The sequence below is a fragment of the Acanthochromis polyacanthus genome, chromosome 21 (genome assembly GCF_021347895.1).
Source record: "Acanthochromis polyacanthus isolate Apoly-LR-REF ecotype Palm Island chromosome 21, KAUST_Apoly_ChrSc, whole genome shotgun sequence".
NCBI classification, from domain to species: domain Eukaryota; kingdom Metazoa; phylum Chordata; class Actinopteri; family Pomacentridae; genus Acanthochromis; species Acanthochromis polyacanthus.
Window position 1 is genome coordinate 19,963,507 of NC_067133.1, and position 22,507 is coordinate 19,986,013.

At 40.6% G+C, this 22,507-nt stretch overlaps 1 protein-coding gene across 1 annotated transcript; it reads left to right on the forward strand.

The window, feature by feature from the left end:
* The first annotated feature begins 11,218 nt into the window (after window positions 1–11,218).
* Window positions 11,219–22,141, forward strand: hs3st3b1a (heparan sulfate (glucosamine) 3-O-sulfotransferase 3B1a). The gene is made up of 2 exons (XM_022198154.2): window positions 11,219–12,039; window positions 21,298–22,141. The coding sequence occupies exons 1-2, from the start codon at window positions 11,546–11,548 to the stop codon at window positions 21,914–21,916; spliced, it is 1,113 nt and encodes a 370-aa protein (XP_022053846.1). The 5' UTR covers window positions 11,219–11,545; the 3' UTR covers window positions 21,917–22,141.
* The last annotated feature ends 366 nt before the right edge of the window (window positions 22,142–22,507 follow it).

A 22,507-nucleotide genomic window follows, 5' to 3' on the forward strand; every position in this document is an offset into this window, starting at 1 on the left:
ATAAAAACAAACTTCACTCAAAGTTTCTTCATATTCAAGTATCACAGATCTGTATTCCAAGACAGCTGATTAGCTAACTTGTAGTTAGTTTTCCATTAATTATACACTTCTTACAATGAGCTACCTTGACAACGAATAAGCAACATGTTTTAGGGAACATCTTAAATGGACATCACGCACCTAAAAAAGCATTTTAAGCGACATACTCCTACCACTGGAATAACGGCATGGCTACAAGATTTTTAATTAGCACAAAATCCAAATAGACTTGAAAATGAGGTGTCAGAGTTATATAGCAGGTAGTGCAACATTAGCAAAAAAAAAAAACAACAACAACAACTTGTGAACCATCTGGATTATGTGAAAAAAAGATCCAAATAACATATATAATTAGATGAACACACTGTCTTGATACCCATGAAAGAACTTCTGAGACATCTTAAATACCCCTTCAAACCTTTTCTTTGTTACAACTTGCCAGTGTGTGTTTTTTGGGTGAATACTCTATTGAAAACAAGTGCAGCAAAACGTTATGGCCTGTGGAAATGTGATAGAAGAAAAACAAAACAAATAGGCCATGTCAGAGCCACACAGTAATATGGCTACATGGGTTTCGAGAGCATTCACCCATTGAAGTGGACGAAACTTTATTAAATGAGCTCATCAGGATTGTCCTGAAACAGAGTCTGTATCCAGGTGTAACTCCAGTTTCATTATTGCTCATTCAAAAAGTATGAAAGTATGAATGTCACTGATTCTTTATTTCCCTTTATGCATTATAGCTAGGCTCACCTATAATAAAAGAGCTAACAGCATAAAAAGGATTTTTTCTTTAGCCTGTGCATGGCTTGTCAGAACCAGAAAATCTAAGCCTGCTTGAGCTTTCCAACCTGCCACAGGGCTGCCTCCATGTCCAGGAGGACATCAGCGAGGGATAAGACCTTCTCCACAGGATCAAGCGAGGAAATCCGCCCAGGCTACGGCTGTTCCTTAAGAGAAGATAAGATGGTTACTGGCGTGGCTCGGAAGAATTTATAGACTTTTTAAATGGCCTTAGTTGGAGCTGAAGACCTTGAAGGAAGACTAATGAAGTCAGAGCAGTGTCTTGATCTGCCTTTCAGCTCACCTAATAACCCTGTCATTAGATTGAAGGCTTTGCGTGTGGAAGACTTTGCTCGCTCCTACTGTTGTTTGCGTTTGTTTGTTCTTTCTGGGATGAGATCATCCTTCCTTCCATTTTACCCTCTAATTGGCTCTGGAACTCTGACATCTGGAGCTCACTCCAATAGCGCACCGTGCTTGTGTGTTTTTGTGCCTTCTGACTATATGAATACCGCCATACATTTGAAGTATGCACACACAAAAGACCACAGATGGCTTACACCTCTCCACCTGTTTGCTTATTTATTCACACAACTGCTGGAATGCTGAAGAGTGGATTTCGAAAACGTGTTGACAGGACAAGGTGATGAGCAAGCACAGGTTGTAAGCAGCATCATTAAAGCTATATTGTGGAGGCAGTTGTGTGGGACAGTGCATGTGTTTAGAAGTTACACTCAACAAAAATATAAATGCAACACTTTTGTTTTTGCTCCCATTTTTTATGAGATGAACTCAAAGATCTAAAACTTTTTCCACATACACAATATCACCATTTCTCTCAAATATTGTTCACAAATCTGTCTAAATCTGTGATAGTGAGCACTTCTCCTTTGCTGAGATCAACCATCCCACCTCACAGGTGTGCCATATCAAAATGCTGATTAGACACCATGATTAGTGCACAGGTGTGCCTTAGACTGCCCACAATAAAAGGCCACTCTGAAAGGTGCAGTTTTGTTTTACTGGGGGGGGGGGGGGTCCACTCCTCTTCAATGGCTGTGCCAAGTTGCTGGATATTGGTGGAAACTGGTACACGCTGTCGTATACGCCGATCCAGAGCATCCCGAAAATGCTCAATGGGTGACATGTCCGGTGAGTATGCTGGCCATGCAAGAACTGGAACGTTTTCAGCTTCCAACAATTGTGTATAGATCCTTGTAACATGGGGCCGTGCATTATCCTGCTGCAACATGAGGTGATGTTCTTGGATGTATGTCACAACAATGGGTCACGGTATCTCTGTGCATTCAAAATGCCATCAATAAAATGCACCTGTGTTCTTCATCCATAACAGATGCCTGCCCATACCATAACCCCACCGCCACCATGGGCCACTCCATCCACAACATTGACATCAGAAAACCGCTCACCCACATGACGCCACGCACGCTGTCTGCCATCTGCCCTGAACAGTGTAAACCGGGATTCATCCGTGAAGAGAACAGCTCTTCAATGTGCCAGACGCCATCGAATGTGGGCTTTTGCCCACTCAAGTCAGTTACGACGACGAACTGGAGTCAGGTTGAGACCCCGATGAGGACGATGAGCATGCAGATGAGCTTCCCTGAGACGGTTTCTGACAGTTTGTGCAGAAATTCTTTGCTTATGCAAACCGATTGTTTCAGCAGCTGTCCGAGTGGCTGGTCTCAGACCATCTTGTAGGTGAACATGCTGGATGTGGAGCTCCTGGGCTGCGGTTGTGAGACTGGTTGGATGTACTGCCAAATTCTCTGAAACGCCTTTGGAGATGGCTTATGGTAGAGAAATGAACATTCAGTACATCAGAAACAGCTCTGGTTGACATTCCTGCTGTCAGCATGCCAATTGCACGCTCCCTCAAATCTTGCCACATCTGTGGCATTGTGCTGTGTGATAAAACTGCACATTTCAGAGTGGCCTTTCATTGTGGGCAGTCTAAGGCACACCTGTGCACTAATCATGGTGTCTAATCAGCATTTTGATATGGCACACCTGTGAGGTGGGATGGATTATCTCAGCAAAGGAGAAGTGCTCACTATCACAGATTTAGACAGATTTGTGAACAATATTTGAGAGAAACGGTGATATTGTGTATGTGGAAAAAGTTTCAGATCTTTAAGTTCATCTCATAAAAAATGGGAGCAAAAACAAAAGTGTTGCGTTTATATTTTTGTTGAGTGTAGAAAGACAAAGCTTTAGGCTTTTTTCTCCAGGCAATTAAGCAGCAGCAGCCTTTCTGTAATGGGAACACTCAGGATGTTAAACTATTCAAACTTTGTTTTTTATTGTTGCCAAAGTAGAAAATGGCACCATAATGGCAAACTGGCAACCCAAATACACAAAGGTTAGATAGAGATGTTTATACTGGAGCTACACAGCGCAGCAGACAACACACTGACATCCATGAATGCAGAATCCTGATGCAGGACTTCATTCGACTGTCTGGCTTTTATGTATGAGCCGGCTGCTGTTTATATCATCTGTTTAGGCTGTTAGCATGGTTGAGTTAGTGTAGGATGTGTAGAACAAGTCAAGCACTCATTTTAGTGTGTCCGGTTTATGTCTCCTCAGTCTTTGTATGATGACACAGAGTGCGTATAACTGTATTGTCTCTTCATGTGGCATTACACATGGAATGAATTAGCAGAAACACTGGAACTGGAACCCTGGAAAAAAACTGTGTGCCCTGTGTGCTTGTGTGTCATTGTGTATCCTCCCTCAGGTGTCTTTCGTTCTAAGTTTCATCCTTCCATGATTGCTCTCCACTTTGAAGTCTGTCAGTCGCCTCAGTGCAGACAAAAAAACGAAGCCTCTGAAAAAAAATAACAATAGCTCCCATTTCCCCTTTGTGTGTTATGGTGTAGTGTGGCAGTCATAAATAAACACAAAAATCATGTCACATTACCAGCATGACAATTTGCTTTCATAATTCCTTCAGTGAATTACTACTCGTGATTTGACAATGAGTTGTATGTTTATTTATTTATTGTGAATGTTAAATTTGGCAATATTTCTGAGGTTTAAATAAGGAGGTAGCTATACTATGTCTCCACACATTTTATTAATGTTGGACATAATAATAATTTCTTGTTTTCAGAAAAAGAATGCATAGCCCTCTCTTCAATCCTTGCCCAATGTGCTAATTACTCAGCGAATATTGGAGTCGGTTCATTTGTCAGGTGGGCAGAAATATGACTCCAGTGGGATGATAATATTACTGTGTGTGTGCTTTAAGCTGTCGAAATCCTAGATGTGCAAAAAAGCCACTTGTTCAGCTCGTTTTTACTTGATAAGGATAACTGCAGTTCAGCATAGGTCCAACACAGCGCGTGAAACTGTTGTGTTGCACAGAGAGTTTATGGCTACAATAATGCTGATTTTTGACTCTTGCCCCTTCTTGGGCTTTTACATACACTATAAAAATATAAAGTTTTCAGTCTCATAAAACCAGAATGCACTACAGACATGGAAGTGTGGTAAAATACATGACTGTAATGCATAAAGAAAAAAGAAAAAACACCTGCAATTAGCTATAAATAGCTACAGCTGATGTTTATTTTAAACTATTAACTGTGAAGGATTCTATGTCTGTAATTATTACGATTTAAGTAATGTGTTATAGAGAGAGCTGATTGTCCAAATTTAGGTCTACGGTGTGGTATTTTACAGCTGCTATCCACTGTGATCCGAGTTACTTGTTACTGTCCTTTCTATGGATATTTGTGTGAAAAAGGCTCTGGGGCTAAATTTGAAGCATTTGAAGACTAATTTAAGAAAACAAAAATGAATGAAGCTCTCAGAGCGAAGTAGTTTGTATCTCACAATAAAATGGTGATGGCACTACAGAGGATGATTACTCTCAGGCATTTCTGATAAATTGAAACTTAATTCAACTTTTCCTTTTCATACTCTGCACAGTAACTCTGGAAAGATATTTCACCATGCTGAAAGTATCTTCCAAAAACTTTCCGCTGACTTTTTCCACTGCATGCTGTTTTTGAGCCTTGCTGCAGGTATTTTATTGATCGAGTCTGTTTAGTTTTCATCAAAATCTCTCTAAATTGCCTCCATACTTCTCTGCTCTGTGTGCGCACAGGCTGCAGTTCAGGCGAAAAGAGTATTGGTCACGATTCCTGTTTGCAGCTACTTGTTAAATTGTACTTGTTTTCTTTGTTTGTTGTACTATTACAGGGTGGGGAAGCAAAAATGTTCTATTGACAAATTTGAATGTCCTGCCCAAACGATGAGGGCAATCAAAACAATAATTAAAATCAAAGTCTCTTACCTTTAACCAATCTTTTTAGTATTTGTCAGACCTTGGTGCATTGTGAAGTGAGCAAGCAACAAGCAAAATGCAACAGGGTTTGTGGTCTCCTGGATGCCCAAATCCCTCAGAAGGACATTGCCAAGATTGTTAGCATCAGTGAGAGGACCATTCACCGCATCCATTGTGCCAGACAATCCAGTTTGGGCACCAAGAGATCTCCAGATGGTCCTGGGAGTCTTGGGCTCAGATGACAATAAGATGCCCCCCTACTTCTTCAAGCCAGATCAGGAAATTGGGGCTGATGTGTACTACAAAGTTCTGAGATACACCGTTTTGCCCTGGCTCAAGGCCACCTACCCTGACAACAACTATGTGTGGCAGCAAGATGGGGCTCTTGCTCACACATCAATCAAGGTCCAAAAGTTCTGTGAGTAGAATATGGTGAACTTCTGGCCCAAAGACATTTGGCCCCCGAGCTCACCTGATCTAAACCCCCTGGATTTTTCTGATGGGGCGCCATTGAGTTGAGGACTAATGCCACCCCTCATGCCAAATTGGATTTACTTAAGGCTGCATTCTCCAGGGAATGGGAGGCCTACCCCAAGGAGGATATCAGGAGGGCCTGTGCCTCTTTCAGAGGCTGTATCGAGGCCTTCATCATGGCAGATGGAGGACATATTGAATCAACATGTTCTGAAAGCTTTAAATTTGTGTTCTTCAAGAAATCAGTTCAAAATTCCAAAGAATAAAAAAGTTACACCCATTTATAGTTGTTTTTACCTGACAGTGCTTCCCCACCCTGTACAGGATGTGGAGCACAAGGTTTATTTTTGGCATATTTTTATACGAGACATGTAGAGTAAAGTGATTCAGATAAAAAAAAAATCATAATTTAAAACTGATATTTAGTTTATTTTTAAGACAGACAAGATGTCACATATGACTGGTTCCCTTAGTAAGCTGAAAATCCAACAAGTCTTTATGTTTTTACAGTTGCTTTCTCTGATAAATGGTGTAATTTAGGTAATTTATTAAAGCTAACACACCTTTTAAACCCACTGGCGGGTGAAAGTTCTTATGTCAGTTGCAAAGTTTTCAGACATAATATTGTTTAATACTTTAAAGATGCATTACATCACAACACTTGTTTGTTCATCTGGCTGCGCTCCAGAAGGGCGTTCCACTGTATTTACATTGGGAAAAAATGTAAACACATTTGGCTGAATTTGTCAGAACAAATTTGTGCTGTGACTAATACTCTGTCATAAAAAGGACAAGTTAGATGAACACATTGCAACTGCAGATGTGTAATAACTTTCTCGGTTATATTTGTGAACATCCATCCATTCTCTATATACCGCTTTATCCTCACTGGGGTCGCAGGGGGTGCTGGAGCCTATCTCAGCTGACTCGGGCGAAGGCAGGGGACACCCCGGACAGGTCGCCAGTCTGTCACAGGGCTACATATACAGACAAACAAGCACACTCACATTCACATCGATGGGCAATTTAGAGTAACCAATTAACCTCAGCATATTTTTGGACTGTGGGAGGAAGCCGGAGTGCCTGGGGAAAACCCATGCATGCACAGGGAGAACATGCAAACTCCATGCAGAACGATCCCAGGCCCACCCCGGGATTTGAACCGGGGATCTTCTTGCTGCAAGGTGAAAGTACTAACCAGTACACCACTGTGCAGCCCTATTTGTGAACAGTTTTCTTATATTTTAGGCTCTGCTGTAGGTATGGAATAACCCGTAATCACCTGTAAATGGCTGTATCCTCTTCAATTTGCACAACACATGAAAAACATTTCTGAACTTAACTATACAAGTAATACGTTTATGCTTGAACTCAACAATTCAACTTCCACCCAGAGAGTTTGAAGTCCACAGAGCAAAGACAAACATGATCTGTATACTGAGCGGAAAGGGCAAACATGGCTGTTGTCGGGCGAACCAAACCCCTTGACGCACACATTTTCCTAACCAGGTTATCTTGTGCTCACGCTCTGTGGAAATGCAACTGTTAGGATTAGAAAATGCACACACACATTGGCACCACACATATATCATATATAGCAGTGCCTGAGAGATGAGATAAGGGGCTTAGAAGAAGGGGGCAGGGTTGTCTCTGGTGAAACTCTGACTGACATGGCAGCTCTGGGGTAATCCTGCTAATCCTCTGCTAGCTCAGGGGTGCAGTGGGACTGAAGGCCTTTGACCCTCCATCAAAAGGAAGTGCTAATTCAAACACACGCACCAAACTTTTGGTGGCATTTCAAAATTCATGTTCACACATCTTCATCATTAGTGAAACTTACAGCAGCTGCATCTCTATGCTCATGCAGAGTGAGTTATTATCGTTAATGATCCTTAAAATACACTGATATCATTAGTTTGTGTTTTTTCTTTTGGAATTACAAGTGTAATTAGGAATCACACCAATCAAACAACTGTTCTTCCCACAATAGCAGGACGAGGGTGAGGTTGTTAACAAACAGCTGATCTGTGACACATATTTCCAATGTGCCACTTGACTGCCTACTGGTGTCAGGAGTTTATACATTTACAGTGAACCTTGTGTTTTGATGTGTCTGTCTTCACAGAAACAAATGTGCAACAATGTGCAAACAAAAGCTATTTAAGAATCGTACTCAAAATTACTGCTGACGGTAGAGTTTTCCATTGTTTGTGTGGCACAGTCCTCCTGATTTTACACTGCAAATCATTTCAAGTTCGTTCATCTTAGAAAACTAAGTTCCCCTGCTGCCTGAAAAACGTGAATTAATTGAGTTTGGTTCAAATTCATTTTATGAGTTGCGAAAGTGTAAAACTAGCTGAGTGAAATTAAATGAATGTTAGAAAACAAGTTCAATAATCCTGAGATAGTAAGTTCAATGAACTAGTACATGCACTACCGGTGCAAAAAAAAACACCCCAGTTTTTCGATTTTTTATTGGAAATTATACATGTTGATGTCTCGGTGCACTTTGAAATGAAAGGACAGAACAAATAAACAAATGAAGCTTAAAAAAAATCCATTTAGAAACCAAAATATATTCTAAATTTCTGACTCATCACAGTAGCCACTTTTGACAGATACAACAGCTGAACACACTTGTGGCATTCTTTCCACAATGGACATCAAATATTCTTTAGAAAGTTCTTCCCAACTCTGTTCCAGAAGTTCTCATAAATGTGTGGCACTTGCAGGTTGCTTTGCTTTCACTCTCCTGTCCAGTTAATCCCAAACGAGCTCCATGGGGTTAAAGTCCGGAGACTGTGCTGCCACTCCATGTTTTCGGCTTACCATCTTGTTCTTTTTGCCTAAGGTAGTTCTGGCATAGCTTGGACTTATGCTTTGGGTCATTATCTTGCTGTAGGATGAACCCCTGACCAACTAGGAACATACCAGACAGTACTGCATGGTGCTGCAGAATGCTGTGGTAGCTGTTTTGGTTCAGGGTACCTCTTACCAGCAAAACACCCCCAGACCATCACGCTTCCTCCATGTTTGACAGTTGATGTCACACACCGAGGAACCATCCTTTGGCATATTCAACGGCATAGAAAAATCCTGCGTGATGAACCAAAGATTTCAACTTTTGATTCATCAGTCCATGTTACCTTCTTCCAGTCTTCTGTAGTCCGTTGTTGGTGTTTCATGGCCCATGCAAGTTTTTTTTTTTATTCTAATGTCTTTGCAATGGCTTTCTTGCTGTAACTCGACCTGTCAAACCTGCAACTCCAAGTCTTCTTTTCAGAGTTGAAACTGAGATTTGCTTATTACGACCACTATTAGGTTGTGCTTGAAGCTGCTGTCTTGTGAGCTCCTATCACCAAGCTGTTGACTCTCAGAAACTCATCCTCTGATTCTGTTGTGGCTTTGGGTCTTCCAGACCTCTTCCTGTCAGAGTTTCCCTCAGTTTCTGAGCCTTTTTATGGTGAAGAAAACTGTACTCATTGACACCTTGTCTTTTTCTTTTCTTTTCTTTTCTTTTTTTTTTTTTTACAATTACTCTGTAGGTAAGACCCACATTTTTAAGTGTTATGATGGTCTGTCTCTCATTTATTGATAACTGCCTTTTCCTCACCATTTTTATAGCAACACACTATTTTCTGCAGTACCTTACTGTTCAAATAATTCTCCCCAGAGTGTGGTGCTACAGTGTGTTCCAACACTACTTTTATGCAGACAGAGAGAGTTATAAGTAATCAAGAAAAGTTGGGACATCTGTAGGATTTGGTAGCACAAACTTTTCAAGGCTTGATCAACCTTCATTGCTGCAGAACAACAGTAAGTTGTTAACCCATTTCTGCCTTTTTGTATATTTCTGAAATGTATGTTAATTTCCAGTTTTGGGTATAACCACATCTTTTGTTTTAACCTCTAGCAGTTGGAGACTGAGCAGTTCACCACTTATCTTTGCATCATTTCAAGCTATTCACTGAGCTTGCACTGGTTGAACTTCAATAAAAAAATTAAAAAATCGGGGCATTCTAAAATTTTTGGCCGGTAGTACACTTGTTTTGATTGCTATGGAAGCAAAAAACAAACCTAAGTTTGTTTGACAAACAGCAAATTTTCATAATGTCTGTTTTCTCTACACGAGAAAGAAAACAAACAAACAAACAAAATTAGCTTCTGGGGAATTTTAATTCTCAAAAAATGAATCCTGGGAAATTTGCTCATGTGCTAGTTATGTTTCTTAAAAGGTCAATTTAATGGGTTTAAGTTCTCAAGTGAAAGGGGTCTGAAAAAAAATACACACATTAAATTCACTTAACTAGAAATGACCAAAGGTTATATATTTCATGAAATGAATTTGAAAAACAAAAACAGAAACTAGAAAATATGAGTTGCTGTGACTAAACTGGTTTATGATGTCTAGCAGTTTAGGTCCTAGTTGTTTGGAGTGAAAGCTCTGTTCTCTGTTTATCTACTTGTTTTTAAAACAGAGTTTGTGATCCAAACTCCAACCAAAATTCACGAGATAAGAATACATCCACCTGTCAAGTCTAAACCACTTGGCACACATTTTAACACAGAGGAACTAACTGGGGCATTAAATGAGGATTAATTTAATCTAAATAAACTGAGCAATAATTGAAATAAAATTAGATAATTTATAAGATACTGGTTGAATGATTGTGTTTTTTCAGGTACTTAAATTTCAAACATCTGTACTGTAATCAGACACAATGTCTTTTCTTGACTTTTCATTCCATCATAATAGGAAAGAAAAACAAACCACATTTATACCTTTTGACAAGTAATGCTATCCAGCGTTTGGCATTACAGGCTGAAGTCTGTTCATGTTGCAGGGAGCGTTCACCTCCTCTGGCGATTATTGGAAGACTCTGTGTCAAGGTTGACGAGGTGGGAGAGAACCACACCAGAATTTGAACCTTCAAAATAAAAGTAAAGTAGCCCCCCCCCCCACCCATTTGTTTACTACTACTACTACTACTACTACTACTACTACTACTATTATCTTTAATAATAAGAAGAATAATATTAACAGTAATTATAATTATTATTACTATGATTATACATTTGAATAATTGATACATTTTTGTAACTACATTGGGAAAAATCCTGTTCAGCATTTTAAAATCCCAAAGAGAAAAATTTATGAAGATACATAGGGTTGTCATGATTTTACAGTTATATTGGAGGGATATTGGAGCATGTTTTTGACAGTAATTAATATGTTTAAAATATGCTGCTCAATTTATTTAACATGAACCCTTTTTTAAACGTCATTTGTATTATAATGCTTATTACTGCTGCATGCTTTCAGTTATGATATAGTCTAAAATCTATAAAAACAAGAGTCACATCATGAGCGTGTACAAATAAGAAAAGCATAAAGGAAAAAACAGAAAACCAAAATTCTGCACAAACATCACGTACACAATGTGTATGTTTTTTTTTATATTTTGAGAAGGTTTAAATAGGATTTTTTAAATTACCAGTCAACAATGCTCAACAACCGGTTTACTTTGACTGGCCATAGAGGAAATGAGTCTCTCTTTTTGGTGTAGCTTGACGCTGTTGCCTGTTGATAAGAACTTGTGCTCCTGAGTGAGCGCCCACACACGAGAGCCAGTGATGGGAGGCAAACTCCGTGCCTGACGCGCGTACGGCTCAACTGGTGATATTTTAGTTGGCTCTTTTGTTCCACATTTTTCTTTCTGTTGTCAGTTAATATATATATCCAATCATTCAAGCAGAGTTGAAGCAGGGGGTGAACGTAGGCTATGTCATTTCTATTTCACTTTCCATTTTGGGTCTGATTTGTGATTTGGGAAATTACGCACGGACTCTCCGGGATTTGCGCAATGGCAGAGGAGTGAGGCAGCTGTGCCAACATGCCTGTTAACTGGAATATAACTTTTCCACGGCGGTCCTATGGAATATAGTCCGATTCTACACAGTCTACATGTTGTGCCATCATCCCACGTGAAAAACAAACTCTTCGTATTCTGCATAATGCTGTCCCTTTGGGTGTATATGATATATTGCTGTGTTGGCTACTGCTCGACTGTGCCAAACCTGACGTACGGTGCCGTGAACAGACACGAAAACGATGCAGAAGTTGACAATCAGGAGTCCTCCTTAGGGGCATCCAGAGACTTGCTGAATAACGAAAACGAGTTGGACAGCAGAGGAGACGAGTGGGATGAAATTAGAGGCGAGGCGAAGGCGTTGGATGATAATGCCATGTCAGGTTTCCTCAATGAGTCGGAAACTAAAAAGTTGCCTCAAGCGATCATCATCGGGGTGAAGAAAGGAGGGACCCGGGCGCTGCTGGAGTTTCTGCGCCTGCATCCAGACATCAGAGCGGTGGGAGCTGAGCCGCACTTCTTCGACCGCAACTACGACAAGGGTCTGGACTGGTACAGGTACATCCCACTCATGATGTGATGTTAAAAGACATGAAAAAACACACACATACACACAAAATCTACGAAAATCGGCTCAATTTCCCTAATTTTAAGCATTTTGGCATTTACGCATACAGGCAAGAGCATCGTTGTGGAGACTGTTCGTTAAATATTTCGTGGCTGTGATTGACTCTGATTCACAAACACGTTCCTCATCTAAAATTATCACTGACACCTTATCAGTTTGTACAACCTTTGTTTACTTTGCAAGCTGTGAACAGATTAACCATCCAGAAAAATGAAGAATCCAAAATAAAGAAAAAGAAACTCCTGGGATTTCGAGCTTGTTATAATAAGAGAAAAGACTAGTAAATAAGTCATAGCTGCTGTATCACATCTGCCTGTGACCATAAAAGCCAACATTTAGATTTTAAATATAGCATTTCCTCCCCTTTAGGTCTATCCTAATTAACCTTTCTGCTAAATAACACTCTGTCTTGTGCACATCGGCTGTGATAACCAAGTGATATTTCAATGTGAGGAGTGATAAAAACTAAACAGAGGAGAAAGTAACATAGTGATTCTGTGCAGTGCTACTTAAGGAAGCTACCTTTGCTATCAAGAGCAAACAACATTTTCCTGCTGTGAGATTTTCACCTTTTGAGGATTAAAACATATTAAACTGAACAGTATAATAAGACTGTGTGGTGATTTTTTTTTATTGATTTTCTTCACTTTTTAAAGGACTGTAAACTAAAAGTGACCTTAGGTTATAAATTGTAATCACTTCAGTCCTTACTTTAATAAATAAATGATTCAGGTCTCAGGTCACAGTGCAATATGTGATATTGTTGCTGAGAAGAATGAAACTGTAACTCACTCTTTGGTTTAATCACGCAATAAAAAAACTGCCGATAACATGCTACGTGTGACCTCCGGTGATGGTATTATCTAGAATATTTTACAAACTGTTGATTTAAAAGGAATGCAACACACCTTGCACTTTTACCAACTGCAGGTGCAATCAAACCACTGCTATAATGCAAGTCATAGTTGTCATGTGTCTATCAACATCTCAGTAAAGTCTAAAATTTTCTATTTGTACTGACATTTGAGGCAGCTCTTGCCAGTCATGTTCATTTACTAAGCACAATTGATTTTGTGCTTGTTTGCGCGACCTTCACTGAGAGTTCCTGGAATGTTTCTACATCTGTCCTTGGACCTTGACTTTCATTGGCTCTCAGTGAAGAGAGCACAGGGAGAAAAAAAACAACGACAGAGCTTCCGTTCAGATTCGCAATTCAAAGAAACTGATCAACTGACCTGAAGACAGAGTCAGGATTTCAAGAAGATCTATTCTTTTGATTCAGTTGCAACAATTTGTTTCGATCTTCAGTCCACGCAAACATTAATGTCAAAGGCCTACATCAGTGACCTGCGGTTGCGTACACCTTTATATTATGTAACATTTTTTACGGTAAACAGTGTCATGGCAACATTTCAGTTTGTTTGCTCCTGAGTCAGCTGCACATCTGCACAACTTGCTGCTCTTCATGGAAAAAAATCACAAATACAATATATTCTTGGAAAGTATTGACATTTTACCCACCCAAAATGTTCGTAGAAATGGTTTATGCCTTGCATCAGAGCAACAACATGGCTAATAAGAGATAATAGGAGATACTGATGCTCCAGGTGTCCATTGGACTGAGCTGAGGGATTAACAGGCAATGTCAAAGGATCTAGACACTGTTTCAAAGCTGGCTCCATCAAGCTACAATAGGGGAAGTGAAGCATTGTTCAAAGGACTTCTTGCTTAAGCTCCTTTAACAATTTCCGGACAGGTTTAGGACATTTTTGGATGATCGGTCTGTGAAGAAGGTCTTTTGTCAGTTTCTACAGACTGAGCATCAAGAAGAAATTGAAATCGTCCTATGCTTGAAGACTTTTTAATCATTGCGTTGAGTGCTTGTTTTTACAATCCAGAAATGATGCACTAGCAGGCAGCACATGTGAAGAATGAGTTATGTCTAAAAAGACGGAGATCTCATCATTAATAATGAATGCAACTGAATGTTATGTAAGTAATAGTTCGAGACGGATTTGTATATAATTGAGACACTCCAGTTTCTTGTTCACAGTGGCAGGTACACATGAAACACACAGCTAGTGCATGTGGGAAACCGTTTGATCTTGAGTACTTATGCTGCATAATGAAGATCTCTTCTCCCGGAGAAGCGATCTTACTAATTAAAACAACTTGGCTTGAGTTGTCACAGTCAGATCGCTGTGCCACAACCTGACCCCATGCAGCAGAACAACATGACATCAAGTCAACCCTTAATGATCATTTAGCGATGCTCAGAAAACCCCTGGCTGACTTTAAGGAGGAGCATTCTGTTGCTGGATGAATCGTTTTTTTCCCCACACACAACACTGCGTATTAATAGATTAGACGTTTTGAGCCCTATTAAAGCCTTTCATCATGCAAATCCACATCCGTTTAGATCAGACATAAGTTTGAAACCAAGCAGAGGTGTCCGGTGATTTGTTTACCCATATGTTTCACTTCATTGCCCGCAGACTAATGGTGAGCAGTAACACGGGGAGAAGGGCAGTGTGCTGGGTGGGCTTAGCAGCTCCTGTGGTGGCTTTGAGCTGTGGCCACATCATTTATCTGCTATGATTGGTGTGTCCATCCTGCTGGAGGTCTGCTGCGTCCATCCCTCTGGAGCCCCACATTGAGGAGAGGCCCTCGCACAGCAGGACACCGACCACAATATAGCATGTTTTCACCCACGGGCAGAAAAAGAGAAGCAGACAGACAATTGTGCACGCTTACTCACGCAGAGCGCAGGAGGCAACTCCCAAAAGTCGTGGGAACAGCTTCCTCATCAGCCCCTCCTTTCTTCAGTTTCAGCATAATTCTAACTTCCTCCTATATGTCTTTTTCTGACAGGTTAACTACTCATCTGCTGAATGCGGTCTCAAATCAAGTTTTTCTGAGTTCTATACAGTAGATGGGACTTAATCGCTGTAATCGTGTTTTTTTCTTGAGGTTCCATATGTGGAACAATGAAGAGCTTTCTCACTAACTCACTGAAGGTGTCAGAGAAGACAGCCTAATCCTCCTCAGTGCCCCAGGGGAGCTTATTGCAGGCCAGTGGCAGATAGAGGGCAGTAAATTTAAAGTGAGTCTTTTCTTACTGTTGCGCTATGGAGCTCAATGAAAGGGGATGCTGAAGAACCCCTGAGGACTGCATTAACCCTGACAATAAAAGAACAGACAATTAGTGTGAAACATGTTTTCTCTGCCTTCACTTTGTATGCAAATGTGCTCAGAAGGGTGAAAGTGCCCTTTGACGAAGCCCAGCAGGAGTTCATCAGAAAGAGCATTCATTGGAACCTGCCCAAGAAAAGACTCAAACACTGTGCTTAAGCTTTTTAGCCTAAAAGTTGACTTTCAGAGATCTCTGTGTGAAAAGTTCCGTTTCCCAAGAGTCGGTTCAATCGAGTCCACCGGTGGCTTTTTGCTTACTCGACACTTTCAGCTGTAAGGACACAGGAGAATTGGTGTAAGAGAGGGAGCTTTCAATAAAGGCATCTCCCATCTGAATGTAATGTGTCAGCACACTGACAGGAAAAGACGAGAGAAGTGCATTGATAATGAGATGCTTCAAAGAAGTTCACATATGCTAGCTGTTGCTTCAAACGTAACATTTTTTTTTCTGCACGAACCATGAAACCTTGCACTTTAAAAAAACCCAAAACTTCATGTTCAACACAAAGCAAACCAGATTTTGCTATGTGATAGATGCAATTTTCTCAAGCTTTCCTTGAATAAGTCCTTTAGATTGTCGGTACTGGTAATGTGCACCTCCCCTCCTTATTCTAGAGTTTGGAGATTTAATTTGCTGCAACAACCCCCTGGGCTTTTGCTTGAGGCAATTTGTCAAACTGCAGCACTTATTACAGCACTTTGGAAACTGAAACAAAACAAGTTCTCTCCATTATATCCCCTTGAGTTGTTGACTTCCTCATCTCTCCTTTTTGTAGTATCTTCAGAGAGAATTTGTTGTTTCCTGCCTCTGTCTTTCTCACTACTGCAGAGACTCCCTGACAGAAAGTCAGAGAAAGTAAAAAAAACAAACAAAACAAAAACAACTATCTGCTTCAGCCATCTTTGTTTTGCTTCTTTGAAGTCGTGTTTGCTTTTGCTGATTCTCTCAGACCAGCATGGATCTGTGGGGACTTTACCTAATTGTTTCAACTACTGCATAATTCAGAAATGTACACCGCATGCAAAGAATGGTTTTCTTATTTCATTGCATGGAAATGCCAACATCATACCTGTGGATGTTTTGAAAATTTATATAATTCCGTTATGCACTGAAGAGAAAAGGTTTCAAATAATCCCAGCATTAGCTAAACACTGGCTTTTCTAGCTTACAGTCCAGTATAAACTGCTTTTTAATGTTCCAAAGCTTACCAGTAGTCATTAAAATGCTACATTGTGACAATTCCATTACTATTTTTTTCACAGTGAACACATTTTTAAAGACATACCTGACAGATTGCACTTGGCAGTGTTGACCGCTTGTTTTTGCTCTTTGCCAATATGTTAACTCGGTTTTGTTGCCCTGATTATGTGAGATTATAGAAAAAATATCAACACATTAATCATACATACAATGCTGTTTTGCAATGTAAAAGTACTGGTTACAACAAGCTATAGACAACTTTTTTCCTTGTTTGTCATGGATTGTTTTCCCTGAGGGCAGCTTTTGTTTCTTTGTGCATGCAGAATTCCTCCACAACTTCTTTCCAAGAAACTGCACTGAAGCTTGATTGTGTTAGATAGTGTTGTTGGCTTTGTCAATGCCAGTATTTGATATCACAGCAGTTACAGCAGGTACAGCAGTTGCTTTGCTGTTGGTTGGTCTCTTTGGTTTCAGTTGGTTGTGCTAGTTCCCATAGGCTACCTATAGTCACATGCAGAAATGAGGAGCAAGAGGAGCATTGTACACATGCAGTAGTACTTCAAGACCTGCACACAGAATTTGGCGTGTGACACTGATTCTCTATTACGTTTTACAATGCTAGTGGTTTGCCTTTTGCTAACTTTTTATGTCTTCTTGCAAGTACAGGAACAAAGCAATACTGAGAGCTCATGTTTCATTTGCTTGGGCAGAATGCATCTGACCAATCACATCTGTTTATGTAATACAGGAGCGTGTTTTTTTGTACTGAATGTGCAGAGGACAGCTGTTGATGTACTGCAGCGCTATGTCACACATTTCACTGCTCTAACTGGTTGCACTGTAGATCTATCTAGGGCCATTTTGGATCTATGCATATTATTAATACCCCTTGAAAATGAAAAATAAGCTGTGAGGTTCAAAACTAATTAGTATTTGTGCATTTGTCTGAAGATTTCATGCCATCTCTTGGTCTGTGCATCATGTTCTAGCTCATGCAAATGACCAACATTTCTGACAGTCCCTCTAAGCTATATTTCCGCTGAAACTCACTTTATTGCCTAGGATCACATTGTTGACTCCTGATGTGAAGACAGCTTCAGCAACAGATAACCCTTGCAGATAACAACAGCAGTTTTTATGACTTCCGCAAGGATTGCAAAAACATCCTGATTAAAAGTGCTTGCTGGCTCTATAAACAGCTGACTGTCAGAACAGATATGTGTTAATAGGAGGCTGACAGTTGCATGAGGGAAGCCACACTGCTCCTCCTGCTTCTCCTCCTCCAATCTTCCGAATGGGCCTGCTTCCACCAGACTGCCAGGTGGCCTTGAGTTCTGCGTACTGACAGTAATAGTGGAGGATGGGAAACAGCCATTCTCTGCGCTATCATTGTTGTTCAGGAATGCAGTTGGGAGAGAATGCTGTTCAGCGTTGTATAAGAAGGTCATTTGTGAAAAGTGAGATGATGATGACTTTCACTTGCGTGATAAGATTGGCTGCAGTGGCCAAAGAACACCTTCCCCGAAGATGCTTTCCTCTTTGATTTCTGCCTGGATCTTGTCTCACAGTAAATTGGTTTGATTATTCCAAGTGGCTGCATACCACCACCTCTCAGCCTCTCTTTGAGAGGAGGAAGATTCCCACAGCCCATTTTAGAGCTTCAGGGTAAGATTAGAACTCATCATGACATTAGATAATGTGGGTGAGAGTTTTTTTTGGGAGCTGTACCTTGTCACAGGGGCCTGGAAAGCTGAAATATAGATGCCAATTAGAGTCAGTCAAGCAGAATACTGCAGGATACTTGCAGGACTTCGCTGCATCGTGCTTGTTCCTTACTTTGGTGAACTCATTATGGAGGGCAGCATGCAGCAGCTGAGCACGAAGCAGAACATTGTAAATTCCCACCTTTGAGCCTGCTTCCTGATAGCAATGAATGTAAACAAGGCAGCAGCTTTCAAACTCTGCAGCCACAGCAGCTGATTTAATGGACACACCTGACTGCCCGGCAGACAAAACACAGGCAAATAACACAACACGGCGCTCCGTTCATGGATTAATATCTGTCTGTAGGTTTGTGCTAGGCATGATTTATCTTCTGCTAATGGGGCAGGAAAACACAGACATATGGCATCTGAAGTGCCAGCTGACGACTTAGGGTTCAGAGTCGGGGGGGTCAACCTATCCATCCTCTAAGAGTGCACCTGATTCCATCTGATCCCTTCTCTACTCCTTCCTCTCTCACTTTACTTCCCTGCCTTCCTCTGTTATCTTCCCGGTCCTGCTTTTCTCCTGTGAATTTAGGTTATAGGGCAAAGGATGTGTAAGCATCAGTATAGATTTATTTTTAGCGCACCAATTATAGGTAGAAACTCTTCAAAGCTTCAACTCCCTACTTTCTGACTTTGAAAATACAATTGAATAACACTTGGTTGTCACAGTTTTCAGGGTAAAGTAGTGTATATTTGGCTTTATGAAGTCAAATAGAAACATACAAAATTCATGAAGGGGTAAAAGTCAAAACACTGTGACTCAGTTTAAGACAATGGACTTTTTTTGTCTTGAAGCTGAACACCAATGCCTTTGCATGGCTGATTGATAGATGAGGATGCACTGAAACCTATTGGTTCCAGGCGACATTGTTTATTAAGCAGAACAAATTGTGAAAGCTTGCTGCATCTGACCCCCTAAGGCAACTCTCTCACTCCTCACTCAGACAGAGATGTTCTCCCGTGCTCTATCTGTGCTAAAATGAATAATGCATGTACTCCTCACACAGATTGTTTTCCTCATAGACTAAGTGGAAAGTTTGATTGGTAGTAAGTTTTTTCGTGCCCCTTGAGGCCCCAAGAAAGGCCTACAGTGCTCTACTTGTGTGCATCCCAGAGATGCAGAAGATAATTGCACAGGGGGTTCTGATAGAGTTGTTTACGTCTCTCATACCTATTACCTTGATTAGGTTTGTGGTTTTTCAACCACAAACAATGGCAGCTAAGGCTTTCAGGGAGAGAAAAGTGCAATAAATGTGTAAGATGTAAGGCCTCCATAGAATGGAAGAAAAGCTTCAACTTGGTGACATAAAGTGATGAAATTGCTTGTGTGTTTGCATGGCACCAATAAAGGTATAGGTAAGCCTGCACAGTCACTGAAGCTTTCCCTCTTCTCCCAGAGCTCTGCACAGCAAAACTGTTTTTTTGCTCGTTTCTGCCACATACATTTGTAAGACGAAAGCTGCTTGGTTTGGAGAGGGATATGGAAGCTCCTAGTGTGCATAACAACAGATGGTTAGAAGTTATGGTAATCACTTTTTCTCATTGTTTGGTTTAAATCAACCACTCACTATCCAACTTTGAAAATATTACCAAAAGCTGTAATAATCGAAGATTTACATTTTGAATTACATAAACCCACTTGAGGTATGTTGGGAGCTGATGCGCGTCAACACAATCGACATTACATAATAACTTTTATTTACTTGTAACACGTAGCATAAAAGACATATCTGCATGCTGCTTTATTTCAGACATTTATCAAATCAGTATGAGGTTTCATGAATGAAGGGCCGCAGGGACAGAAATGTTAATGTAATGTAGTGAGGCTAATAAAACATACAAGTCATGTAATGATGTCTGTTCTCAAAAAAATGTTCATAGCTACTGAAGAGTGTATTATTTTATTTAGCAGGAACATTTGAGGTTGAATGTGACAAATGCTATCATTGTGAGGTTAAAAATTATCAAGTTTTGCGACCTTGTTGCGTCAACTCTCACAATCTGTAGCCTGTGGTGTTGTTTAAGTAGATTAAATTGTACATTCTTACATTGTTGGGGTGGATAAGGACCAGACTTGAATGAGCAACTCTTAGCTGTACTCAGCTGTATGTATCACCATGTGCATCTGGTTTTCTTCAGTGTTTCTTCTTGGATTAAATACTTATCATTGACTCTCATCGTATCTGTCTCCCCCCCACCCCTCTCTCCAGACACAAGCCAGCCACCCAGTTAGCTAACAAGGCAGTCAACCAGACTCTAATGCTCTAGCGTGTTTGGCTTAGTCCTAATCCCCCTTGGCTCACTTTAGCCATTATCCAGTCAGGGCTGCAGTTAACAGGCTATATTATGATCAACCAGAGCCATGCAGGGTCAGGAAGAATATGCAGCTATGGGAATAGACAGCTCCCAAGCAATTTCTTTTCCGAAGGAATGCAAAGCTTCAACAAATCTTCACATTTCTGCACAAAATGAGGAGAAAGGTGCATGACATTTAAAAAGCATAATTCTTCCCTTTCATCATTAAACCATCATTTGTGCTTCTGTAATGAATGTGAGGAATATTTCAATGTGGGGACTGTGAGCGTTTGAAAGAGGATTTAGGTTTTAAGATAGATTAAATGCAGCAATAAGAGATGACTGTCTTCCTTTAGGGTTTGCACTTAGAACATGTCATGAACTGTGTATTGTGTTCACACACATTTGCTGATGATTGATAGGACTCCTGCTCTACCTAGCAGTCCCTGTCACTTTAGGTACATTCACAGACTCGGTTAATGCAGCTCATGATGTCTACAATTGTCTTCTTGATGATGATTGACTTGCTCCTGTCTGACAGTGTTTTTATACCTGCCACGGAAAGACTGTGTCAGTGTTAATCTTATCTTCCTTCATGGCCATTTTTGTAAATTGTCGGCTTTAAAAAGTGGCGCCATTACAAAGAAAAACGAATACACAGTGGTATAAAGTTGCATTTTTTTTGCCATATACAGTGCAAATGTAAATCATTGTGCTTGTGTCCTTCACAGGGAGTTAATGCCAAAGTCATCAGAGGGCCAGTTGACCATGGAGAAGACCCCCAGCTACTATGTCACCAAGGAGGTCCCCGCTCGAATATACACCATGTCGAAAGACACAAAGCTGATTGTAGTGGTCCGGGATCCTGTCACACGAGCCATCTCAGACTACACCCAGACACGCTCCAAGAAGCCGGACATCCCCTCTTTTGAGAGCCTGACTTTTAAGAACATGTCAGCGGGTCTGATTGACACCACATGGAGCGCTGTTCAAATTGGCATGTATGCCAAGCACCTTGAGCGTTGGCTCCAGTACTTCCCCATGGAGCAGCTGCTGTTTGTTAGCGGAGAGCGTCTCATTACCGACCCTGCAGGTGAGATGGCTCGAGTCCAGGATTTTCTTGGACTCAGGAGGGTGGTAACAGAGAAGCATTTCCACTTTAACCCAGCAAAAGGCTTCCCCTGCCTTAAGAGACCTGAGGGAAACAGCAAGCCCCACTGTTTGGGCAAAACCAAAGGCAGGACCCACCCTAATATCAACCTGGAAGTGGTGCAGAGGCTAAGGGACTTTTATAAACCCTTTAATAGCAAGTTTTACCACATGATTGGTCATGACTTTGGCTGGGACTAAGAGGGAAATGATGACAGAGTCATGCTGGTCCCTTGTCTGTGTTTTTATAATTTTATCATTCTGAAGATATTGTTATACAGTGTCTGTACAGTATTTGGTGGTGTATAAAAAGCTCAGAAGTCTATTTTATGATAATTTATTATGATATTAACTCACTTAGCTGCCTAACAAGGTTTATCCATGGTTTTAATGTTCACATCATAAATAAAAGTTTTTCTAAAAGCACAGTGTTTTTACAGGTATTATGAGCAGGGTCGGGAAAGGACATTATTTTTTATTTTTTGGCTTTTGCTTCACCTTTAGCTGATTGAGATCCAACTCAACAAACAACTGGTAATATCCCCTTAACATTTGCCTGACCCTCAGAGGTCTGTGGACCCACTTAGCCAGGTCGATACAGGCCTCAGCTGATCCAGTGCAACTCGCCAGGTGGATCAATACAGTAATAGCTTCTCATCATGTCAATTAGACCTGAGTGATGGCACTGCCTGGATCTCTCGAGAATCTCAATAAAACGCTGATCCATTAATGGTAGTAAGTTTATGGTTGACCCTTGAGCCAAATTCAAGTTAATAGAGGAATATAAATTTC